At 41.2% G+C, this 23,782-nt stretch overlaps 1 protein-coding gene across 5 annotated transcripts in view; it reads left to right on the top strand.

Annotated features, from left to right (window-relative positions):
* Positions 1 to 23,782, top strand: part of GBF1 (golgi brefeldin A resistant guanine nucleotide exchange factor 1) — a 332,969-nt gene that overhangs the window by 294,810 nt on the left and 14,377 nt on the right. For 2 of the 5 annotated variants that reach the window (XM_082268417.1, XM_082268418.1), the window contains 5 exons: positions 4,816 to 4,976; positions 7,467 to 7,719; positions 14,219 to 14,424; positions 20,276 to 20,426; positions 23,378 to 23,508. In XM_082268417.1, the coding sequence (XP_082124543.1) occupies positions 4,816 to 4,976; positions 7,467 to 7,719; positions 14,219 to 14,424; positions 20,276 to 20,426; positions 23,378 to 23,508 (902 nt within the window). The remainder of the gene's footprint in view (positions 1 to 4,815; positions 4,977 to 7,466; positions 7,720 to 14,218; positions 14,425 to 20,275; positions 20,427 to 23,377; positions 23,509 to 23,782) is intronic. The other 3 variants (XM_082268420.1, XM_082268419.1, XM_082268421.1) reach the window with 2 other exon arrangements.

Below are 23,782 nucleotides of genomic sequence, written 5' to 3'. Positions count from 1 at the left end.
TAGCTACTTGCACTACTGCTGCGCTGCTAAACACTTCAGGGCCCACACCGGCACCCTCTTTCTCTCACTAAACTTCAGGGCTTCGACACTGGCACCCCCTTTCTCTAAGCCAGGGGTCTTCAAACTATGGCCCTCCAGTTGTTCAGGAACAACAATTCCCATCATGCCCTGTCTTGTCTATGAATGTGAGAGTTTTACAAAGCCTCATGGGATGTGTAGTTCCACAACAGCTGGAGGGCCGTAGTTTGAGGATCCCTGCTCTAAGCCTTCTCCACCGGTTAGCTGGCTGGACTGGTCCCCTCTCCTAGGCAGACCCCAGGGCGGGGGTTCAAGTACTCACGATACTGTTTTTCCCCGAAACGTCGGCCTAGCAGCTCCACTCAGTCCCCAGCACTCTGGATCCCTCTCTGCAGCCCAACTCAACCTTCGTCCTTTAGGCCGACTGCCCAGGGCACCTTCACTATCACTGACAGGAGGAGAGACAGCCATCACCCTCCTCCTGGGACTCTGCTTCCCACCAAATACGCCCTGTCAAATGCTCCCCTCAGACTTATAGCCCATCCCAGGGTGCATTGCGGAAAACTCTGCCCACTGAGATAGCCATGAGCCCTGGTGTGCTATTGGCTAGGTTTCCTCCACTGTCCAATAAGATCCCTCATTGGAAACAGTGGGGAGACTCCCCAGGCTCAACAGGTCTCACCTGGAAGCATGCGACAGCCTAACTAAATGATCAGGCCCCCTTGATATGCAGACAGGGCCACCCATATGCTTTTTCCTAGCACCTACCTAGGAGGATGTTACACCAGCTTATTTAAATTTCCTGTAAAGACTTTTTTATACTTACCTGCTCTTTGCAATGGTTTTGTAGAGCAGCCCTTGAGCTTCCTCTTCTGGGGTCCCCTGACCGCACTCTTGGCTGCTGCTCTTTTCCCAGTGCCCCCCATAGCAGGCAGCCTCTCGTGTGGGCTTGAACCTGAGCTGGGCTGTATGCATCTATAGCTACACACAGTGCGGTTTGGGCACATTCCCTCTGGTCTCTGATAAGCCTGTGAGAGAAGGGAGAAGAGCTGCTGCAGACAGGACAGCATTGATGGAGTGGTGAGGGGAAGAATAGGGGAGGCACTATTGAAACGTTTAGCAGAGAATGCATAAAAAAACTTTTACCTTTACAACCACTTTGTGTCAAGCTGAGAAAAATATGCTGTCTGACATTGCCTCATCTGTGGAAAAACTACTTCAAATATTTTTTTGCACTTGTGTTTTGTTCCAAAATAAAAATATAACCAATCTCATCTTCGTGCCAGTCACACATGAGCTTAAATAGTATCACTAAATATGTTAAGTTCACAGAGCCATATGTTGAAGACTACATGTCAGGATAGAAATCTAAGCACTGTAGCTGGCAGCTTGGTTTTAAAAGGTGCAGGCCTTGAAGCTATCATCCTTATCCTCGCTTAACTACTTAGTGAATCACTGACTCAGAACAATAGTGCAGGTCTGGATTTAAATTCACCAGTTGCACTTTTATTTCAGCTTTCAAATTGTAGAGCATAGATGAGGACGACAGCCTTACATTTTGTAAATTTCATATTTATTACCTGATGGATTTAGAAGTACATCTAAGAATGAGTCATTGGTGCCATCTGTTGGTGATGGTGTGCACTTCAAGTATCAGCATAAAAGTAGCTAAAATTTGTGGTTACGTGTAGATTTATTACACAAACCCTGTTCGTTTTACATTTGTGTAATATTACCATGAATGGTGGGGATATAGGATTTCAAGTAAATATGATATGGATTGCAATTTTAAGCACTCTCCTTACCCCCCCTTGTATGACTTGTATCTTATTGTATTAGTGTATCATTACCAAGTTCTGTTTTTTTTTTTTTTTTTTAAACCCCCCCCTCCGTGTTTTTTTTTTTAAATCCGGGCAGCAAGACATTCTTGGTGTGTCTACTTTCTAAAAGGGGGTCAATTTGGGGGGGGGGGGGGGATGTACGAACTTGGCATTTTAAGAGAATCGTTTTTCCCAAATGATCCTGCTGTTTTTATAGTAAAAAGAACAGCACTTATTAAATACCACTTTATTAAAATAAAAAGCAAAATCACATGTACATAAGTATTCACAGCATTTGACATGACACTCAAAATTGAGCTCAGGTACACCCTGATTCCACTGATCATCCCGGAGATATTTCTACAACTTGATTGGAGTCCCCCCAGTGGTAAACTCAGTTGATTGGACATGATTTGGAAAGGCACACACCTGTCTATATAAGGTCCTACAGTTAACAGGGCTTTTTAGAGCTTAAACCAAGCCATGAAGTACAAAGAAGTGTCTGTAGACCTCTGAGACAGGATAGTATCGAGGCACATATCTAGGGAAGGGTACAGAAAAATGTCTGCAGCATTGAAGGTCCCAATGAGCACAGTGGCCTCCCATCACCTGTAAATAGGAGAAGTTTGGTACCACCAGGACTATTGCCAGAGTGGGCCACCAGGCGAAACTAAGGGTTCAGGAAAGAAGGGCCTTAGTCAGGGAGATGACCAAGAACCAAATGGTCACTCTGACAGAGCTCCAGCATTTCTCTGTGGAGAGAGGAAAACCTTCCAGAAAAACAACCATCTCTGCAGCACGCCACCAATTAGGCCTGTATGGTAGAGTGGCCAGACGGAAGCCACTCCTTAGTAAAAGGCACATGGCAGCATGCCTGGAGTTTGCCAAAAGGCACCTGAAGGACTCTTCGACCATGAGAAACAAAATTCTCTGGTCTGATGAAACCTGAGCCCGATTGAATATCTCTGGAGAGATCTGAAAATGGCTGTGCACTGATGCTCCCCATCCTACCTGATGGAGCTTGAGAGGTCCTGCAAAGAAGAATTTGAGAAACTGCCCAAAAATAGGTGTGCCAAGCTTGTAGCGTCATACTCAAAAAAAAAAAAAAAGCTTGAAGCTGTAATTGGTGCCAAAGGTGCTTCAACAAAGTTTTGAGCAAAGGCTGTGAATACTTATGTACATGGGATTTTTTATTTTTAATAAATTTGCAAATATTTCAAACTTCTTTCACGTTGTCATTATAGGAGGTTGTTTATAGAATTTTGAGGAAAATAATGAATTTAATCAATTTTGGAATAAAGCTGTAACATAACAAAATGTGGAAAAAGTGAAGCGCCGTGAATACTTTCTAGATTCGCTGTATTTACAGGGAAATAGAGAACGAAACCCAGGGATTTTATGTGACCGTATATACACCATGAGCAGAAAGGCTGTTGGTATTCCAGAATTTTTTTTCAAACTGATTTTTTGCTTTTGATTTTCAGTGTCTCATTTATTTCCAGTAACAGAGATCATAGCCTAGTTTTTGGTAAAATTATTTTTGTATTTTTTTTCTTCTGTACGCTTAGCTTGGACGCATATTTCCAAGAGTACGTCCTACCCCCCCTATAAAGTAATTGCATGTTGTTGCTTTGCAGACCGGAGATGAAGAGACACAATTTTTGTTTTATCCAGCTGCAACTTATAACATCCAAGTGAAAGATATAACACCAACATGGTCAGGTAAAAAAAAAAAAAAAACAGAATCACTGAATTGTGAAAAGGATCAGTATTTTTTGAACCACCTTTTGCTAACTTTGCATCTAACTTAGCATCTCTAGACTTTGCAATATTCAGGTCATCGTCATGTTGGAAGGTAAACCACCTTCCCGTTGATCTACTTCTAGCAGAGGGCAGCAGATTTTCCTTGGAGTTGACGATATTTTGCCCCTTCCATTGTTCCTTCTATCCTGACAAGTGCTCCAGTCCCTGCTGCAGAGAATCTACCCCCATAGCAGGTTTTTACCACCTCCATGCGTTACTGTAGGAAGAGTGTTATTTGGATGGTGAGTTGTATTGGATTTCCGCCAGACATATCATTTAGTGTTGCGGCCAAATAATTCAATTTTAGTCTCATCTGATCATAACCTCTTTTTCCATGTGGTCTCAGAATCTTCAAGGTATGCTTTGGCAAAGCTCAGTCGTGACTGCATGTGACCTTTCTTAAGGAGTGACTTTTTTTCTTGCAACCCTCCCATACAATCCACATTTGTGGAGAATTTGTGATATTGTTGTCACATGCACACAATGACTACTGTCATAAATTCCTGCAACTGCTTCAGAGTTACTGTAGGCCTCTTGGTAGCCTCTCTGACCAGTTTCATATTGGATCTTTCATCCAGTTTGGAGTGATGTCCTGATCCAGGGAGGGTCTGTGTTGTACCAAATACCTTCCACTTCTTAATAGACTTCTCTGTGCTACTTGGCGTTGATGAAGCCTTTGACATTTTTTGTATCCATCTCCTGACTTGTACCCGTCCACAACTTTATCCCAGGAGATATTTTGACAGGTCCTTGCCACCCATAGTTGATTGTTTGCTTCAATTGCAGTACCAGGGACTGAAATGTTCCAGGAAAGCTCAATTTTAGTGCTGTAATAGAAATTGAAGTTGATTAGCTAAACCTGATTAGCCATTTTTAGAAGACGGTGATCCTTTTTCCAACTCAGTGATTCTGTTTTTTTTATTTTTTAAACATTTTTTTAAGACATCTTGGTGTTGTATCTTTCACTTGGATGGTATAGGTTTCACTGAGTAAAACAAAAACAGTGTCTGTCTTCATTGCAGGCTGCAAAGCAACAAAATGTGATTGTTTTAAAGGGGGTCATTCTTTTCTTTACACAATGTAGTTTGTCCTCCCAGTTAATGTATCTTAAATTTTTGAAGTGATATTGCTGTGTTTTGTTTTTTTTTTTTTTTACTTTTATCTCTGTTGTCAGGTGCACAGTCAGACAGTGAAGTGTCTTCATACCACTCAACTGATGTGAGTCTGGATCGTGGGTACACCTCAGACTCTGAGGTTTACACAGAACATAGCAAGCAATCAAAGATGCACCGATCCGTCACTGATGTGGATATGGTGAATAGCGGTTGGCTGGTGGTAAGGGGCCTTTATCCTTTTATTATTTTTTTTTTTTTTTTCTAATAACTTTTTGTTTATTTTATTGATCATTTTTCAAGAAAAATACATGTACAGTGGGTTACAGCAGATTTCGGTTAATGGTAAGAGAGTATTCCAGCAATGGAGTAGAGTATCACAGACATACCAACAATAAGCATCATGTAAATAGAAATTCAGAAGTTGTCAAATTAGCATTAATACCATCATTGTTAGCAAACCGAGTAGCAAAAATCCATAAATCTTGCAGAATTAAAAATATTATCACTTTAAAACTGTACAGATAAGATTATGAATATGTAACTTCCATTGTTAGATGAGTCAAAGAGGTGTCCTCTGTAATAGAAATTGTACAACTACCAGTAAGTCTTTAATAAAAGAATGAAAAGGAATAAATTTGTAGCGCTCAACAAATGTAAATCACAGTGAATTCTTCATTAAATCAACATCAATCGTGCAAATAAGTCTCTAGTGTCCAAACAATTGGCTCAACCAAACAGCCAATAATGGAAACACAGACTTGATAGGAGTGATTCTTTTAGAAAAAGCCTTCACCTCCACACGATCACCCAGTGAGATGTATAGGTACCGCGTACCAGAGCCACTGGACCCCTTAATTATAGGGGGTCAAACACGCTGTGTGATCCTCATTAGAATCTTGTGCATCCCATTTTCTCATAGGTATATGTACAACAGCCAGAATGATGCCACATTCAGAAGCCAAGCCTCCTCTGCCGCCAGATTCAGCAATGTATGTTCTTCCACGTGGAGCTTTCTGGGAAGTCTGTGTTTCCATTATTGGCTGTTTGGTTGACCCAATTGTTTGGACACTAGAGACTTTTATTATTTGCACGATTGATGTTGATTTACATAGTTACATAGTTAGTGAGGTTGAAAAAAGACATCAGTCCATCCAGTTCAACTCATGATGCGTGTGTGTGTTTGCTTTTAACCGTACATTGTATACCCCTGTATGTTGTGGTCTCTAAGGTGTCCATCTAATAGTTTTTTGAAACTATCAATGCTCCCTGCTGATACTACTGCTTGTGGAAGAGAATTCCACATCCTTACCGCTCTTACAGTGAAGAACCCCTTACGCACTTTAAGGTTAAAACCGCCTTTCCTCTAGTTTTAGTGAGTGGCCACGTGTCTTATGGTATCTCCTTTCTCTGAATAGTTTGTTCCTTATGCTCGGGTCACCAGTACAGTATTTGTACATTGATATCATATCCCCCCTCAATCGTCTTTTCTCCAGAGAGAAAAGGTTCAGTGCTTGTAGTCTTTCCTCATAGCTGATGTCCTCCATTCCCCTAATTATTTTTGTTGCCCTTCTCTGGACTTTCTCCAGTTCCAGCACATCCTTCCTGAGGACCGGTGCCCAGAACTGGACAGCATACTCCAGATGTGGCCGGACCAGAGTCTTGTAGAGAGGGAGAATAATCTCTTTATTTCTGGAGTGAATCCCCTTTTTTATACATCCCAGTATTCTGTTGGCTTTGCTTGCGGCGGCTTGGCATTGCATGCCACTGCCAAGCTTGTTGTCTACCAGTACCCCCAAGTCCTTTTCCATCCTAGACTCACCCAGAGGTTCCCCCCCTAGTGAGTAGCTTGCTTTCTGGTTTCTGGCCCCCAAGTGCATTACTTTACATTTTTCAACATTAAACCTCATCTGCCATGTAGTTGCCCACCCCGTTATTTTGTTCAGGTCTGCTTGCAAGGTTTCCACATCCTGCATAGAAGATATTGGCATGCTTAGTTTAGTATCATCCGCAAATACTGAGATTGTACTAGATATCCCCTCCTCTAGATCATTTATGAATAAATTAAACAGGATTGGTCCCAGGACAGAACCCTGGGGGACCCCACTTTCCACACCCGCCCAATCCGAGTACTCCCCATTGATCACCACCCTCTGTACTCTACCCTGGAGCCAGATTTAATGAAGAATTCACTGTGATTTAAATTTGTTGAGCGCTACAAATTTATTCCTTTTCACTCTCATTCACTCGCTATCATTTGGGGAGGATGCCCCCTATTGCCAGCCCTGGGTGCAGTAGTAACCCCTAAAACCTAAGACTCTCCATCTCCCAGCACTCCACCACAATAGATTCCATTTTAGTTTTTATGGGGAAAGGGGTAAGAATCAAGGATTTTCTTTAGAAGGAAAGAAAGGGGAAGGGGGTAAAGCAGGGATAAACTTTAGATAAACTATACCCCCAGCTGGTAGGAGATAGCAAAATGAAGGGATGAAAATTAATCCAAAAAAAAGCTGACAATGAAGATCCTCTGTGATACAACTCAATTCTATCTGGATACATTTATAAAGTTCAAGATATAATTTTCATTAGAATTTGCTACTTTCGACTACCTGAGGTGTAAAAGTGTAAAGCAAGTCATTTTGCAATTTACAACACAGCATTGAAGCTTCATTTTGTACTTTTAGCATATAAATGGTTTGTCTTCTCTACACAGGTCGGAAAGGAGGATGTTGACTCTTCTAAAGTGTCTGCAGCAATGACCAAGCCTGGTGCCAGCACTCCCATAAACCAGTACAGTTTAATAATTGGTTTGGACTTTGGTCCACATGATACAAAATCTCTAATGAAGAGCGTGGAGTCTCTTTCTTTCATTGTCCGGGATGCTGCACATGTTACACCAGAAAACTTCGAGCTGTGTGTGAAGACCATTCGTGTCTTCGTAGAGGCGAGTCTAAACGGAGGTGTGTGTAAGTGTTGCTAGGATTTTTTTTTTTAACTAACAAAATATGATACGTTCTTTACTTTGCTTTTACAACATAGGAAGTATTATTAAATAACTTTTTTTATAATGCATAACTATTATAACGAATAGTTAAATGTATAAATGACGAGCATTTTATAGCAAGAGCAGTCTATACTAAAAATAGTATAGAGCCAGTCAGCAGCCCTCTGCTCTGCCCCCTCCTCACTTATTGGAGTGCTGAGTTGTGGAGAAGCAGGGAGCGGCCAGCTCAGGTTCTCAGCGGCTTACTGAGGGCCTAAGCCGGGTGTCGGTCCAGGCACCTAGCGAATAGCGACTGCTTGATCGCCATGACGCGGTGCCTGGACCGACATCTGTGACGTCAGCAGAGAGTTGACTTCAGACCACTCTCTGCTGAAGATGGGTCACAAGAGTGCAGAATTTCACTGTGATCCATAGGAGATGTACAGCCAAACGAGTTTTGGCTTTACATCTCCTTTAAAGAACACCATATCCAAAACTGATATTTTAAGAGGTTGTAACCCAAAAAAAAAGAGGGATCCTTTTCCCTTATAGCAGGTTAAACAGCACAGTGCATGTGCTGTCTAATCTGTCCCCCTCTATGCTAAAAACAACCTGGTTGATCCTGCCTGTTCATGTGTGTCCCCCTGGCTGCTGATCCAAGATTACCATTGTAAGGTTGCATGTCTGTCACGCCGCTGCTGCTCTCCTCTCTCCCCTCCTTGCCTGCCTGTCAGCTCCTGTGTGTTTGAGCCATCCCCTCTGCAACCCCCCCACCGTTGTTGGTAGCTGGCAATAAAGTTAAATAAACATTACTGCCAGCCCCTCTGTTCTACTAAGCCATCCTACACTGTATAAGTGCCGGTTCACACTTGTGCGGTTTGCGAGATCGCATGTAATTCGGAGCGCACTGCTCCTTCATTACATGCGATCTCATGTGCGGATGTGAGTTCAGCTATACACTTTGTATGGCTGAATTCGCCGCGCATCCGCAGCAAACTCGCACATGAGGCTTTTTTTGAGCTGCATCAGAATCGATCGCACAGTGGTTCACAGTTGTGCGATCCGATTCTGTGCGAAATTGCAGATCGCACTGCGATCTGCGATCGCAAATGGGGGTGTCGTTAACTTTTAATTGACACCCCCTGCGTATCGCATATGGCAGTGAACTGCCAGATGTGCGGATGCGATGCGGGAACACGCTGCATATTCGCAGCGTTCCCGCATCGCACAAATTTGAATCGGCACTAAATGTTTGTATAAACTTTTGCCTGTAAATACCTTTTCCCAGATTGTTTCTGGCCAATCATGTGACCTCCTGCCACTCTCCTCCCTGGGTAAAAAAGTTAATTTATTTCAGTAAATCAATTCAAAAAGTTCTACTCCTATATATTTATATTATATTTTAAGCATTTGTCGTTTAATTTTGATGATTATGGCTTACAGCTAGTAAAAACCCAGAATTCAGTATCTCAGAAAATTAGAATATCAAATAAGACCAATAAAAAAAAAAAAAAAAAGGATTTTTAATACAGAAATGTTGGCTTGGAAAAAATCTATTAATCTCTATCTATTAATAATACTCATTAACCTACAAATAGGTGATTATAAATGCTATTCCATCAAATATGGATCAATAAATAAACGTAAAAAATGATCTAAGGATTAAATAAGTGTGTGAGCAGCACGTCAAATGAGCATTATCCATGCCCATTATTTAGGTATAACAGGGTGTATAGACTGCGCTCAAACAAAATTTAGTATATACCAAAAAACATCTGGTGTAGACAATTGCCAGACAAAATTCCTCAGCCAGGAGCTCCTTGACCCTGGGGAGTGGTCACTACACCTAAAGATGTTCCAGGACCTGTGCTGCAGGTGGGAAACACGGTTTGTGGATTTCCTGGCCAGATTCAACAACAAACTGACAAAAAGAAGAAATCAGCTTTATCCCCCTTTCTATTCTGTTTCAGACACTGACCAGATCTAACTGCAGGAGAGAATTCATCCTACTGAGAAACTCCTGAGGTAGAAGCCCCAAGATTCACACCAACTAAAGCATGCCTTCCATGTGTAATGATACTTCCTAACTTTTAGCATCTTAGACTAAGATGCCCCTGTCCCTTGGAACATGAGCTTTAACTGCCAAGCCGGTAAAGCCAATAACTGTGAAACAGGCAATACTGCTCCTATTTACAGATCTTGATGATCTGGTAGAGCCCAAGAAGTGGTGCCAGAAGTTTTAGGCCGGTGTACCACGCCTGCCTTGGCCAGTCTGGGGCATTGCTGATCACTGGAATGCATTCCCTCTGAATCCCGCAAAGCAGATGAGACAGATGTTTTAGGATACGAAAGTTACAGAACAGGGTTTTTACCGATTCCACATAGCCACCAGAGCATCCACTGGTTCGGCTAAAGAATCCCTGTACCGAAAGACAAACCTCTGTCTAGTGTGTTGATCAAATGAATAAGATAACAGAAGTAGTTTGTATACTGGTAACTGACTCCCACACTGTGTGATTAGTCTCACATAATCCAAACAACAAAAAGAAGAAATTGCAGTGGGTGGATGAGTTTCCCACCCTCTTAAAAGTGGTTACCTTAGAAGACTAAGTGGCATATTCCAGTTAATGTATGAAACATCAATTTAATTGCAGTTTAAAATCACTCAATGGCAATATCAAATGCAAAACAATATAAACACCTTACATCCATCCACATTTAAAAAGAAAGTCTTCCCACCTATCTCCTATCCCCCCCCCCCCCATATGACGTCAAAAAGGTGGCCACAATTAAAAAAAAAAAAAAAAAAAAGTGGATGGGTCATGGACTAGTGAACCTAGTTCTAATACCCCTCTGCACTACTAAAGTGGATTGACCTCCGGGAAGAGCATTAAAAATGCAGTGAGGCTACCCGGAACAGTATGCAATTTTGTGCGGGTGAAACAGGAGTATCATTGCACTTGGAAGGCATGCTTTAGTTGGTGTGAGTCTTGAGGCTTCTACCTCAGGAGTTTCTCAGTAGGATGAATTCTCTCCTGCAGCTAGATCTGGCCAGTGTCTGAAACAGAATAGAAAGGGTCATGAAGCTGACCCTTGGTGGTGCCAAGAGCCACAAGAGCCAGAGTCTGCTGGCCTCTAACTCTGTAAAGCCAATGTACAGTGGGTCTCCCCTGTAGCTTACCGTGTCCATTTTTCTGTGACTCCCTGCAATCTGAGTCTGGTTCACTCGTTGCTTCAGAAACTGTTTTGTAAACCAATTCTCTCTACTCTCTGCTTGCACCCACAAGGTGGGATTTTTGTGTCGCCATAACCTCCGTGAGGCAAATGTCTGAACTGGCAGCCCTATCTTAAAAAGAAACCCTTTTTGGTTTTGCATTGTGCAGTGGGTCTTCTAAGTATTGCCCCCCTCCTTCCAGCCATTCCACTATGACTCCTTGCAATCTGAATCTGGTTCTTTCTGTGCTTCACATAAACTGCTGTGTATACCAATTTTTCTACACTCTTCTTGCACCCACAGGGTGGGATTTTTGTGCCGCCCTCACCTCTGCTAGGAAAGTGTCTGAATTGACAGCCTTATCTTAAAAGGAATCAATTTTGGTTTAGCATGGAGCAAAGTGATGTCAAGGCTCAGGAATGTTTCCCTAACATTGTCTGCCTTTCACCTAAGCTAGGACATTGTTCTTTCAACCCCTCTCGTTCACAAAATCTAAATTTCCTTTAAATGTTTGGATGTAGCTTAAGCTATGAGAGTCTACAATTTAGCCACTGCTTCTTTCAAGAAGACTTCCTTTTTGCATCAGTGTATAGACCCCATAACAGTGCACTGACCTCCACCATCTCTAGGTGACTCTGAGAGACAGTCTACCAAGCTTTTGGTGTCGGATTCCGCCATTTCCAGTCAAAGCTAGCTCTGCTAGATCTGTGAATGCTTTTTGGCATCAAAAAATGGTTTCTCAGATTTTCAAGGCTGCCACATGGATTTCTGTTTACACATTCTCTACCAAGTACCAAGTAAATGTCATCTGATGCCAGCTTTGGGTGGGTGTAAGGTCTTTTAGGTGGCACTTTGAGCTGCAGGTATTCCCCAGTTCTCTGTATTCTTGGGCCTTTTGAGGTTTGTTTGCTGTGTTTTCTATTCTCCAGTTGCACTGCTTTTGGATATTTCAAAGGCTTAATGTGATATTAAAGAATATTTTTTGAATACCAAACATGTTATACTTGCCTGCTCTGTTTACTGATTTTGCACAAAGCAGCCCAGATCTTCCTCTTTTGGGTCCCTCACTGGCACTCCTGCCTTCAAGTACCCTGGCAGAATTTATGATTTCTTGGCCATTTTTATGAGAATATGAATGATCACACAAACTTTTCTATCGCTCATGGTTAGTGTTTGGCTGACGCCATTTATTATCAATCAACTGTGTTTACTCTTTTTAAATCATAATGACAACAGAAACTACCCAAATTACCCTGATCAAAAGTTTACATTCCCCAGTTCTTAATAACGTGTATTGCCCCTTTAACATCAATGACAGCTTGAAGTCTTTTGTGGTATTTGTGGATGAGGCTTTTTATCTTCTCAGATGGTAAAGCTGCCTATTCCTCCTGGCAAAAAGCCTCCAGTTCCTGTAAATTCTTGGGTTGTCTTGCATGAACTGCACGTTTGAGATCTCCCCAGAGTGGGGAGGTCAGGAGACTGAGATGGCCACTCCAGAAGCTTCACTTTATTCTGCTGTAGCAAATAACAGGTCGACTTGGCCTTGTGTTTAGGATCATCGTCATGTTGGAATGTCCAAGTATGTCCCATGCGCAGCTTCCGAGCTGATGAATGCAAATTTTCCTCCACTATTTTTTGATAAAATACTGCATTTATCTTGCCATCAATTCTGACCAAATTTCCTGTGCCTTTTTAGAACTCACACATCCCCAAAACATCAGCGATCGACCTCCCGTGTTTCACAGTAGGAATGGTGTACCTTTTCATCATAGGCCTTGTTGACTCCTCTCCAAATGTAGCGTTTATGGTTGTGGCCAAAAAGCTTAATTTTGGTCTCATCACTCCAAATGACTTTGTGCCAGAAGGTTTGAGGCTTGTCTCTGTGCTGTTTGGCGTATTGAAAGCGGGATACTTTGTGGCATTTGCGTAGTAATGGCTTTCTTCTGGTGACTCGACCATGCAGCCCATCATTTTTCAAGTGCCTCCTTATTGTGCATCTTGAAACAGCCACACCACATGTTTTCAGTACTGTCCTGTATTTCACTTGAAGTTATTTGTGGGTTTTTCTTTGCATCCCTAACAATTTTTCCTGGCAGTTGTGGCTGAAATTTTAGTTGGTCTACCTGACTGTGGTTTGATTTCAACAGAACCCCTTATTTCCCACTTAGAGTTTGAACCCATGACTCAAAATCCAGAAACGTCAGTGCAGCACTGGATGAAAGATGCAAGGGTCTGTCAGGAGTCCAGAAACTCATTGACCTTTACACACACACACAAAACAAGCAAACCGATCACAGATGAGGATGGTAGCCATTTAAACCCCTTTGTGTCAACTTGTGTGCATGTAAACTTTTGATCAGGGTCATTTGGGTAGTTTCTGTTGTCATTATGATTTAAAAAGAGTAAACGCAGTTAATTGATAATAAATGGCTTCAGCCAAACACTAACCATGAGTGAAAGAAAAGTTTTTGTGTTATCATTCATATTCTTGGAAAAATGGCCAATAAATCATAAATTCTGCCAGGGTATGTAAACTTATGAGCACAACAGTAATTGTTGTTTTTGACTTTTTAATTAATATCCTGTATTTAAAAGAATATTATTCTGTCGGACATTTTTATTATTAAATTTTATGTATGTCTTCACACTGGTGTGTTGCGCTTCTGTTGTGGTGTTCAAAAATGCAGCAAGCAAGAATTTTATCAGTTAAAAAACCGCACCAAAAATGCACCTCCATGGTGAAATAAAAAATGCAGCAAGAACGCATCAATAACGCACCGTGTTATGTTTTTAATGCAATTTCTGAGGCACATGACCAATGAAAAACACACCATAAGGAAACCGTAAATTGCGGCAAAATCGTGTGCGTGCTCGGCGCCATTATCTGCACCTTTTTCTTGATTGGCAAAATGCTGAAAACAATTTACGGCCGGCAAAAATTTTGACACATCTCTTTAAAGTCAAGATCTTAGGCTTGCCTGTTCAAATACATTGAAAAAGTCAACCACTTCCATGGAGTGTACCTAAGTTTCACATTTAAAGAATGAAAGGTGTTCGACTGCAGAGTTTTTGTTTTTTTTGTTGTTAACACTGATCATTTTAAAGCCAAATGGTATCACAAAAACACTATTTGATTTGTGGGTTGTTAATGTTTCAAAAAATATGCCATAGACACGTATACTTGTTCAGACCAAATTTTGATCAGCATTCGGATACCTTTAATCCTTTGATGCCAAATGTATCTCTCCAAATTGTGTGTGTTTTAAAGGGTACAAATCACAAGAGAAGAGAGCAAAGAGCCATAAGTATGACAGTAAAGCTAGCCGTTTCAAGAAAAAAAGTAAAGAGAAAGAAAATACATTGCGCCGCTCAAGAGTCTCCAACCAGCGCCAGTATCGTTCTCACAGCGATGATGAGGAAGATGAGAGTGTGCCAGCTAGTTACCACACTGTGTCATTACAGGTTAGTCACGACGTAAGTATGACAGGCCTTTCCTCCTCCTTCATATTTTCCCTTGTGTTCTGGATTGGACAAGACAATGGGGACTACTTGATTTCTTCAGCAAACTGTTACCTGTGTTTCATCTTTGCTGAGACATGACTTTTCTGCTGATTAACAGATCTGTTGTCTTCAAAGCATTTGTGCTACTTTTCTAAATGGGTCTGCCTCTACAATGTGAAAAACCAATCTTTTTTTTTTTTTTTATAATGTAGCTGATGACATTGAAATACCTTCTGTTCTTAGAAGGCAATTTTAGTGAAAGTTTTTTTGGTTCCTTTTGGATCACTTATCACAACCTAACTCGTTAAAGTTGTATGTATGTCATCGGTAGTTTGCGACCATGCCCTGTTGAAGAATAGGTTGTTTAGGGTCACCCAAGGGCTCTTTACTTCTCTTTGTTATTCAGAACTTCTTTGCCCTGCAGGAAAAGCTCTGAGAAAAGGGCCATTCCCTCCCCCCTCTTTCTCGGTGTTAACCAAGCATTTATCACTATAGTCGGTTGGAAGATGTTCCAGAAACAGTGACCGCTCCAAAAGCAGACAAACCGCGCATTACTGGATTTTAAACATTATAGGCCTAAATATTTGCCCATTGCTATCAGGGAGGCTCTGGCCTCACTGTTGACCACTTTAATGAAAAAACTTCACTCAAAGTGGACATATACCCATAACAGATTAATAATCGTTTGTTCTTTACCAAAAAAAACCTACATTCCACAATAATAATTATGCTACCAAAATTAGTGTATGCTGTAAATTGCCTCTAGCATTGCTCATTTTTCTGCTTGCTGGAGGCTGCTATTTTGTTAAAGCCCAGTGCAGTCCTCTCCTTATTGAAGCTCTGCCCCTCCTAAAGCTGGCCATAGACAGTTTTTTATGCGATTATAGACGATAGCAATAATCATGTGTTCTCCCAGGAGGGAGCACACCTACTTCGGTGCCCCCATTGCAAGCTGCTTGCTCTGGGGGCACTTGGAAGCAGGAGGGACCAGGAGCGTCGGCAGGGAACGGGAGAAGAGGAGGATCGGGGCTGCTCTGTGCAAAACCACTGCACAGAGCTGGTAAATATAACCTGTTTGTTTTTTTTTTTTTTAATATATTGCCCTTAATATAACTTTAACTCTTTTGTGTCTCCCTGGCAACAGAGTTTGTCCTGTCACCTATCATGCCTTTTTCTTCTTTCCCTAATTTTTGTGCCTTCAGCACAGTCTGTGCCAATCCTGTTTCCTTCACCCCCAGCTGCAGTAAATCTTTAGGCTGTCAGCTAGTCAGCGTCTAGTAACTCCCTGATTATTGGGACAGTGCTGAGAATACAGGACAACTGAGGCTGTGCAGAGCAGGGTGGAGACAATACATTACTGGATTTTAAACAGTATTGGCACCTATTTTTTTTTAATTTTTGACATACACTGGGTATAGAAAAAATCCCCCCCCCCCCCTTTTAAAGTCAGATTATGCTGTTTTATCTGGCTATACTTACTCAGTGCAACTTATAACATCCAACATAACAGCAACATGTCAGAAAAAAAAAATCAAAAACCGAATCAGTGAGTTAGAGAAAGGAGCGCCCCTCCTAGAAATGACATGTAAACTCAATCAGGTTTAGCTAATCCCCTTATCAATGGCACACAAAGCCATTTGACTTTCAACTGTGATCAGCTATGGTCATTTTTATTCACTCAGCATTGAAAAGGAGCTTTCCTGGAACATTTCAATCCTTGGTAGTGCAACTGAAACGAAAAAATCTATGGGTTTCAAAAATGTCAAAGGCTTTATCAATGCCTAGAAGCACAGTCAAGTCTATTAAGAAGTGGAAGATATTTGGTACAACACAGACCCTCCCTGGATCAGGACATCACACCAAACTGGATGAAAGAGCCAGGAGGAAACTGGTCAGAGAGGCTACCAAGAGGCCTACAGCAACTATGAAGCAGTTGCAGGAATTTGACAAAGTGGTCATTGTATGCATATGTCAACAATATCACAAATTCTTCACAAGTGTGGCTTGTATGGGAGGGTTGCAGGAAAAAAGCCATTCCTCAAAGGCCACATGCAGTCACGATTGAGCTTTGCCAAAACACACCTTGAAGGTTCAGAGGCCACATGGAAAAAGGTGTTTTGGTCAGATGAGACTAAAATTGAATTATATGGCCTCAACGGCAAACAATATGTCTGGTGGAAATCCAATACAGCTCACAGGGTGAAAAACACTGCTTTAGACTGTGGAACCAATGGATGAGACTTTGTTTTGTAGTACTGCATTTGAGACTGTCCATCCTCAGTGGAAAACATTTACACCTGCACTGTGCTTTATCAGAGCCCCCAGTCCATTACTTCCTTTCAGTCCTTACCTGGGGAATGTTAGCCGTCACCTAGGGTTTTACCATTCATCACTTCCATAGCTCCCACCTTCCGCTGCCCCTTTCAGTGTGTGCTTGGAAGTATGCATGTGAGCCCTAGTTACCTGTTTTTAAGTATATGACAACGTTGTCATACTGATGTTTTTATCAGAGTGGTGAAGGTATGGTGACTTTTCATAATTTGTGATTAATAAACTTAATTTTTTTTCTTAGAGATACCACAGTTTGTTCCTCTTGGAGCCCCCTTTTGATGGGCACTTCTCTGTGCTTTTATCCCCTCCTTTCTTCCATTAACCACAGGCTCCAGGAACACCACCTAGTCGCTTTGGCGAGTCGGTTATTATTCCACTGTTTTTTATCCTTTGTTTGGCAATTCAATGCAGCTTGCTATCCAAATAACACCATTCCTACGGTAAAGCATGGAGGTGGTAATATCCTGGTATGGGGATGTTTCTCTGCAGAAGGGACTAGAGCACGTGTCAGGACAGAAGGAAAAATGGATAGGGCAAAATACCTTCCAATTCTTGAAAAAGATCTGCTGCCCTCTGCCAGAATGTTGTAATTTGGGAAGAAGGTTTATCTTCCAACATGACAATGACCCAAAGCACACAACAAAAATGGCCACGCAGTGGTTGAAGGTAAAAAAGGTGAATGTCCTCGCATGGCCTAGTCAGAGCCCAGACTTAAAACACATTGAAAATCTGTGCATTGACCTGAAGACTGTAGTCCACAAATGGTCACCATTCAATTTAACTGAACTTGAGCAGTTCTGCAAAGAAGAATGGGCAAATATTGCAAAGTCTATATCTGCAAAGTTAGTAGAGACATATCCCAACAAACTAAAGGCTGTAGATAAAGCAAAAGGTGGTCCAACAAAATTCGGACACAAGGGGGAGATCCTTTTTTCAACTCTATAATTCTGTGTTTGATTTTTTTTTTTTTTTATATCTTTCACTTGGAAAAGTTGCACTGAGTAAATACAGCTGGATAAAACAAATATTGCTTTTGACTTTGTTTTTCAGGCTGCAAAACAACCATGTGTGAATATTTTAAAGGGGGTGATTCTTTACTATACCCACTGTGGCTATACCTGCAAAAGGGGCAGCATGAAGTAATCTATCAGGGCTTTATTTATTAACTACAGTTACACTTAAAGAAATATAGTGCCTGCCGTTTTCCTCCTCTGGATGCTAGTTGCCTTGCTGCTTTGCTGACTCACTGGATTCATGCTTTGAGTCACTGGCCCTGCAAGAAATATGGAATTGGCAGTCATGACAACCAGTTAACTAGCATTTTCTGTAGTAGAGCTCTGTAAAGGTAGTATCCAGGTTTCTCTCATGAAAGCAGCTCTGACATAACTAAAGAGATCTAAAGAATGATTTGCATGGCCTCACCTACTCTTCTGAAACAAAGAATGTACCCCCTGCTTCTGCATTTGTCAGGAAATTGATGGCAGCTTGCAAAAAAAACTTCTGTTCTAAGAAGGAAGTTCTGAACTACATACTGGATGTTTCTTTAGTTTTTATTAACTGTCCCTGACAGAAAGATGAGGGAATGACAACAAAACTGAGTGAACAGTTGGGTACATAAAGGGTAAATATGCCATCTGTCAAGCCTCCATTTATGTAGTGATAGAGGTCTTTACGATCGAATAATGTGCATCACTTGGGTGCGACTTAATTTATGTGATGTTAATCACCTTTACTCTAAGTTTTTGGTGAAGGATGCTTGATTCTTTGTGACTCTTTGGTGTGAAATTTAGAATTCTAAATTATAAATGTCCTTTCTTTCTGGAAATTGTTTACCACTATCTATGTGGCTACTTCTTCCTTCGCCTTGAGGAGGACATGGCCTGTATAATTGTAAATTATGTAAAGGAATTTGTGCTCAGTCTCCATTACACCATAAAAGTGTGTGTGTTGATATTGTGAATTTTATTCCAGTTCAGTGTTAAACAAATAAGGTAGACCATTTCCATCTACAATTAATCAGGGCTTTGCAGAAGCTATTTCTATGTTTTCAGCAGGAACATATCTACATTTGAGGTTTATCTACCCAGAAACAGAGAATTGTGGATCAAAGGAGGAAGGACTGTCAGGCATTTACATCATCCCTTGCTCCTACTCCCTTCATGTCCTCTGCACAACTGTTGAGGTGGTCATACATATTGCTGTTCAAATACCTCACTATTTTAGCAGCAGCATGGTGGGAGTTGCTATTCTTCCATTTATAGGAGACATATAATGATAAAAATACAGAGATTACTGTCCCTGACTTCTGAAAATAATAAATGATTGGCTGACATGGTCGCCCAATACCTTTAATACTTTGATTCAGTGACCCAGAACAAGTTTTCAGATTAGCAGTTGGAGAAAAGTCAGCTATCCTTATCAGCATACTTGGTCAGGATCAGTGATTCAAAGTATTGTTGCCTGAGTATCAGCAGTACAGACCAGCATTTAGCATTTTCAGGTGACAGCTTTCATATTTTTTTTCTTTTTATAGCTTTATATACTTTAGCATCATAGTGCACAAAACAGCCATGAATAATCCTAGCTCATAGCAAACCGCACGCATTTCCATAGCTGGGTTGGGGGCCACCCTCATATAATAGTGTTTGAACATCTTTACCCAGCCAAATTGACAGTTTACACCACCTTGATTTTATTGTGTGCCCCAAACAATTGACCTCTATCCCAGGCTCCATGGGCCTATGGACCAGGATGGTTTCACAAACATTTACAACTCCCATCATGTTCTTGGGCAATCGGAATGTGATGTGACACATTACATAACACCATTGCGGTTGGATTATTGTGAGTTACTTGTGTAGCTATAATTTCTGGAATATGTTCTGGACACTCATTAGATCAGATGGATTGATTTGGATGGGTGTCAAAACATCTTCAGCGTTACAGATTGGATAACGGTAGTCCCATTCAACTTGACTCAGTCTAGTCAAATATCACTTCCAGCTACTTAGTGTAGTCAGACTAATATGTGTATTTTATACATTTTCTAAGGCTTATGTTATCACAGCTGAAGTGACAAGCATCAGTGGCAAATGAAAGCACAGAACTGTGTAGAGGGGATTTTACGGGTCTTTCACACTGATGCACTTTTGATGCGTTCCCATTGACTTACAATGAAAGGTACCTTTTGGTGTGGTATTGAACTTGGACTTTACCAAGTGCAGTTGCAGTGTGAACAGTTACATAGGAATGTTTTTTTTTATGCATTTTTATCGCCCTGGCAAAGCACTGCAAAAGCACATCCGTGTGAAAGGGGCCTTATGTTTGTGGGATAACTTTTAAAATTATTCAACTGTTGCATTAAAATGGAAATACAGATACATTGTGTGCATTTATAGGATGACTGTAGTAAGCGATACATGTTACACAGGCACATTCTTAACATAATCTCACAGATCTTGCAGATTTGATTTATTTTTCATTTTGATTTTAGCTTCTTGACTTGATGCACACTCTTCATACAAGAGCTGCAACCATTTACAGTTCCTGGGCAGAGGAACAGCGCCATCTTGAAACTGCAGGAGAAAAGATCACAGCCGATTCTAGAACTTTGTGGTCAAACTGCTGGTGTCCATTGCTGCAGGGTGAGAAATGTGTAATGGTACAGTGCTAGTAAAAAAAAAAAAAAAAAAGGGGGGGGGGGTGTTGTATAGTATCATTTTTTGAATCTTTTCTTTATCCTTTAAGAATGTTGCAGTTCACACATGCCAAATACATACTCAGCTGCATTAGCAACACATTAGCATGGACATCTAAGTTTTTGTATAAGCATTGGCGTAGTGTGGCTTGCAGAAAAGAAAAAAACTATCCATGTGGTGAGCTGACAAATGATTTCCAATAGCTTTTTGGTACTTTGAAGATATAGTGTATATGGTTATTTCATTTAGATATCGATCAGTCAACCAACCCAGATCTCATAGAATTTAGTGTAAATGTTTTGCTTGTTGTGCAAAACTGGTTGATCCTTAGCAACCACTTAGGCTTTTAGGAGCCTTAGGAAGAAATGTGAGGGTTTAATAATATATGTATTATTAAATACTATAGATATGTAAAGATCAGTTATAGCATCTCTTCGATAATAATCTTCGTGTTAAAAGATGGTGGTAAGTTGGCGCTTTTGGAAGTAACCTCCATATTGTATTCAGAGCTGTAGGACGAACAAAAACTAGTTATATTATAATTGCTTCATACTACTGTATATTCTATATACTACTATAAATTGTGCTATATTGTATATATAATTGCTTCATACTACTGTATGTTGTGCTGGTGGGTATTCATGTATCTATACTTTCTAAAGTGGTTCTATGGGCAGAAGGTTTTTTTATTTTAATGTATTCTGTGCATTAAAGCGGAGTTCCGGGCACAAAAACAATATTTTTTTTTTGTGCCCCTCCGCTAGTTTGATATTACCTGAAAAGGAATTGGATAGTTATTTTTTTTTTTTTTTGTTTACTCACCTTGTAATTGAAGATCGTAAATACTCACCTCAGAGTACTTCCTCCCTCAGAGCCGCGGCTCACCCCGTCACTTCATGTCTCGCGATGATTCCTGGGAGCTGAACGTCATCGCTCCCAGGAATCAATGCGACGGCACCGGCCCGCTCGTCACTTCCGGGCGACGCCGCATCCCCCTGCTAAACAGCTTCTGGGCATGCCCAGAAGCTGTGGAGGAATGCGGCGCCGCACCGGAAGTGACGAGAGGGGCCGGTGCAGGCGCATTCTGGGACAAGAAGACGCGGAAGAAGACACAGAAGAGGACCGCGCCGGCTTCAGCTGTCCACAAGAGAGATAGAAACGCTGTGGAAGAAATTTTATAAGTAAGTATTTCTTCTAAAAGGTAAGTGCGAACCGGGACAGATCAGAGGCTAGCCATTGTGGAATGTGCTAGCCCTGACTGTCCCAGGGGTATGTTTATTAAAAAATGACTTCTGTGCCCGAAACTCCGCTTTAAGATAAAAAAACCTTGTGTGCAACCCCCCCCCAAATACTTACCTGAGCGCCTCTTCCCAATCCAGTGATGATGTACGAGAGACTTGGCTGTCTGGGACGGTCCCTCCTTATTTGACTTAGATTGAGACACACCAGCATGCGCCATTGGCTCCTGCTGTTGTCCATTAAAGTCAATGAACCAATGAGGAGAAAGAGGGGGCAGGGCCCAGCCGCAGCTCCGTGTCTGAATGGACAGATGCAGCAGCTCAGCTCGGGTGCCCCCATAGCAAGCTGCTTGCTCTAAAGGCACTTAGCAGGAGGGAGGGGCCAGGAGCGCTGGCCAGGGACCCAAGAAGAGGAGGGTCTGGGCTGCTCTCTGCAAAAACATTACACAGAGCAGGTAAGTATAACATGTTTGTTATTTTTAACTCAAAAAAAAGACAAGACTTTAGTATCACTTTAATGATGCATATACTGTATATGGTCTTCTAATGTTGTTCACTTTTTATGACATGAAGTTTTTAGGTGGTTAGATTTTTAGTACCCCATATTATGTGCACACAGTTGCCTCTCTTGAACTGGAAATCAAACATGCTTTTCCTATTTGGATCCAGTACTCCTAACACACCTCTTGCAACAGCATCTCATATGACTTTGGCCGTGTTAGCATTTGAATGTTCAGATGTGGCTTTTTACTTTGCTAATAAGGCAAGTGTTATTTAAGTGTGAAAAAAGAAGAGGAACGTGAGATTGGAAGCATTTGCATAGTAGGGTCCAGGATTTTAATGGTCTATAGGCCTGAAGTTTTATATTACCACGTCAGCCCCGGAAGGTTTTACCCCTTAATGACCAGCCCATTTTTTGTCATACGGCAATGCGTTACTGTATTTAACCTGACAATTACGCGGTTGTGGGACGTTGTACCCAAATAAAACCGATGTCCTTATTTTCCCACAAATAGAGATTTATTTTGATATTTGATAACCTCTGCAATATTTTTTACTTTCTGCTATTAAACACATCCAACCAAAATAAAAAAAAAAAAAAAATCTAATTTCTTCATCAGTTTAGGCCATTAAGTATTCTGCTACATATTTTTGGTTAAAAAAATCCCAATAAGCGTATATTGAATGGTTTCCACAAAAGTAATAGTGTCTACAAATGATGGGAAATTATCTGGGGTGGTTGCTAACTGGGGGGGGGGGGGGATGCTCTGACTGGGAAAAGACAGAGATCTGTGTTCCTGCTTAGCAGAAACACAAGATCTCTATCGTCTCCCCTGTTTAGCAATCTGCCTTGTTTATATAGGCAGGCCGCCGTTTTGCCCCTATCTGGAACGATCACGGGTGGCCGGCGGACATCAGCGGCCCCTAGAAGCTATTGCACGAAATGACATACAGGTATGTGATTTCGTGCAATAGAGCCGACCTGCCGCAGTGAATGTACGTTATGCGGTCAGCAAGTGGTTAACATGCAAAATGTACACGATAGTTAAAAAAAAAAAAAACTGCATGCAAAAGAAAAAAAAAACTAAGAATAAGGAAACTGTGGTCCACATATTCTGTTTACCAAACATTAACATGATTGCTATGTGTTATTTGCAGGAATTGCATGGCTTTGTTGTGATGCTCGACGTCAGGTTAGGATGCAGGCTCTTACCTACTTGCAGAGAGCACTTTTAGTCCATGATCTCCAGACATTGGATGCACTTGAATGGGAAGCTTGCTTTAATAAGGTGAGAACACCAATACTTGTGTATTTCTGTAATTCTTGCTCTGAAAACTTCTAGGTCATCTTTGCAAATTTTACCATTGGCTTTTAAAATAAATAAAAATGATATGATAAAGATTTAGACAGTGGTGGAAATAATGTGCCTTATTTGTGTTTTTTTTCTTTTTTTTTTCTTTCTTTTTTTAACCACTTTAGTAGCTTTCTAGTAAATTACTGGCATTGTTGGCTTTTGGAATACTGTAGAGAATTTTTGGTCACCAAGACGCAAGGCTTGTTCT

Source organism: Pelophylax lessonae (genome assembly GCF_965119305.1).
Source record: "Pelophylax lessonae genome assembly, chromosome: 9".
NCBI classification, from domain to species: Eukaryota; Metazoa; Chordata; class Amphibia; order Anura; family Ranidae; genus Pelophylax; species Pelophylax lessonae.
Note: the sequence above shows the minus strand (reverse complement) of the source record. Positions and strands in the feature narration are given on the sequence as shown.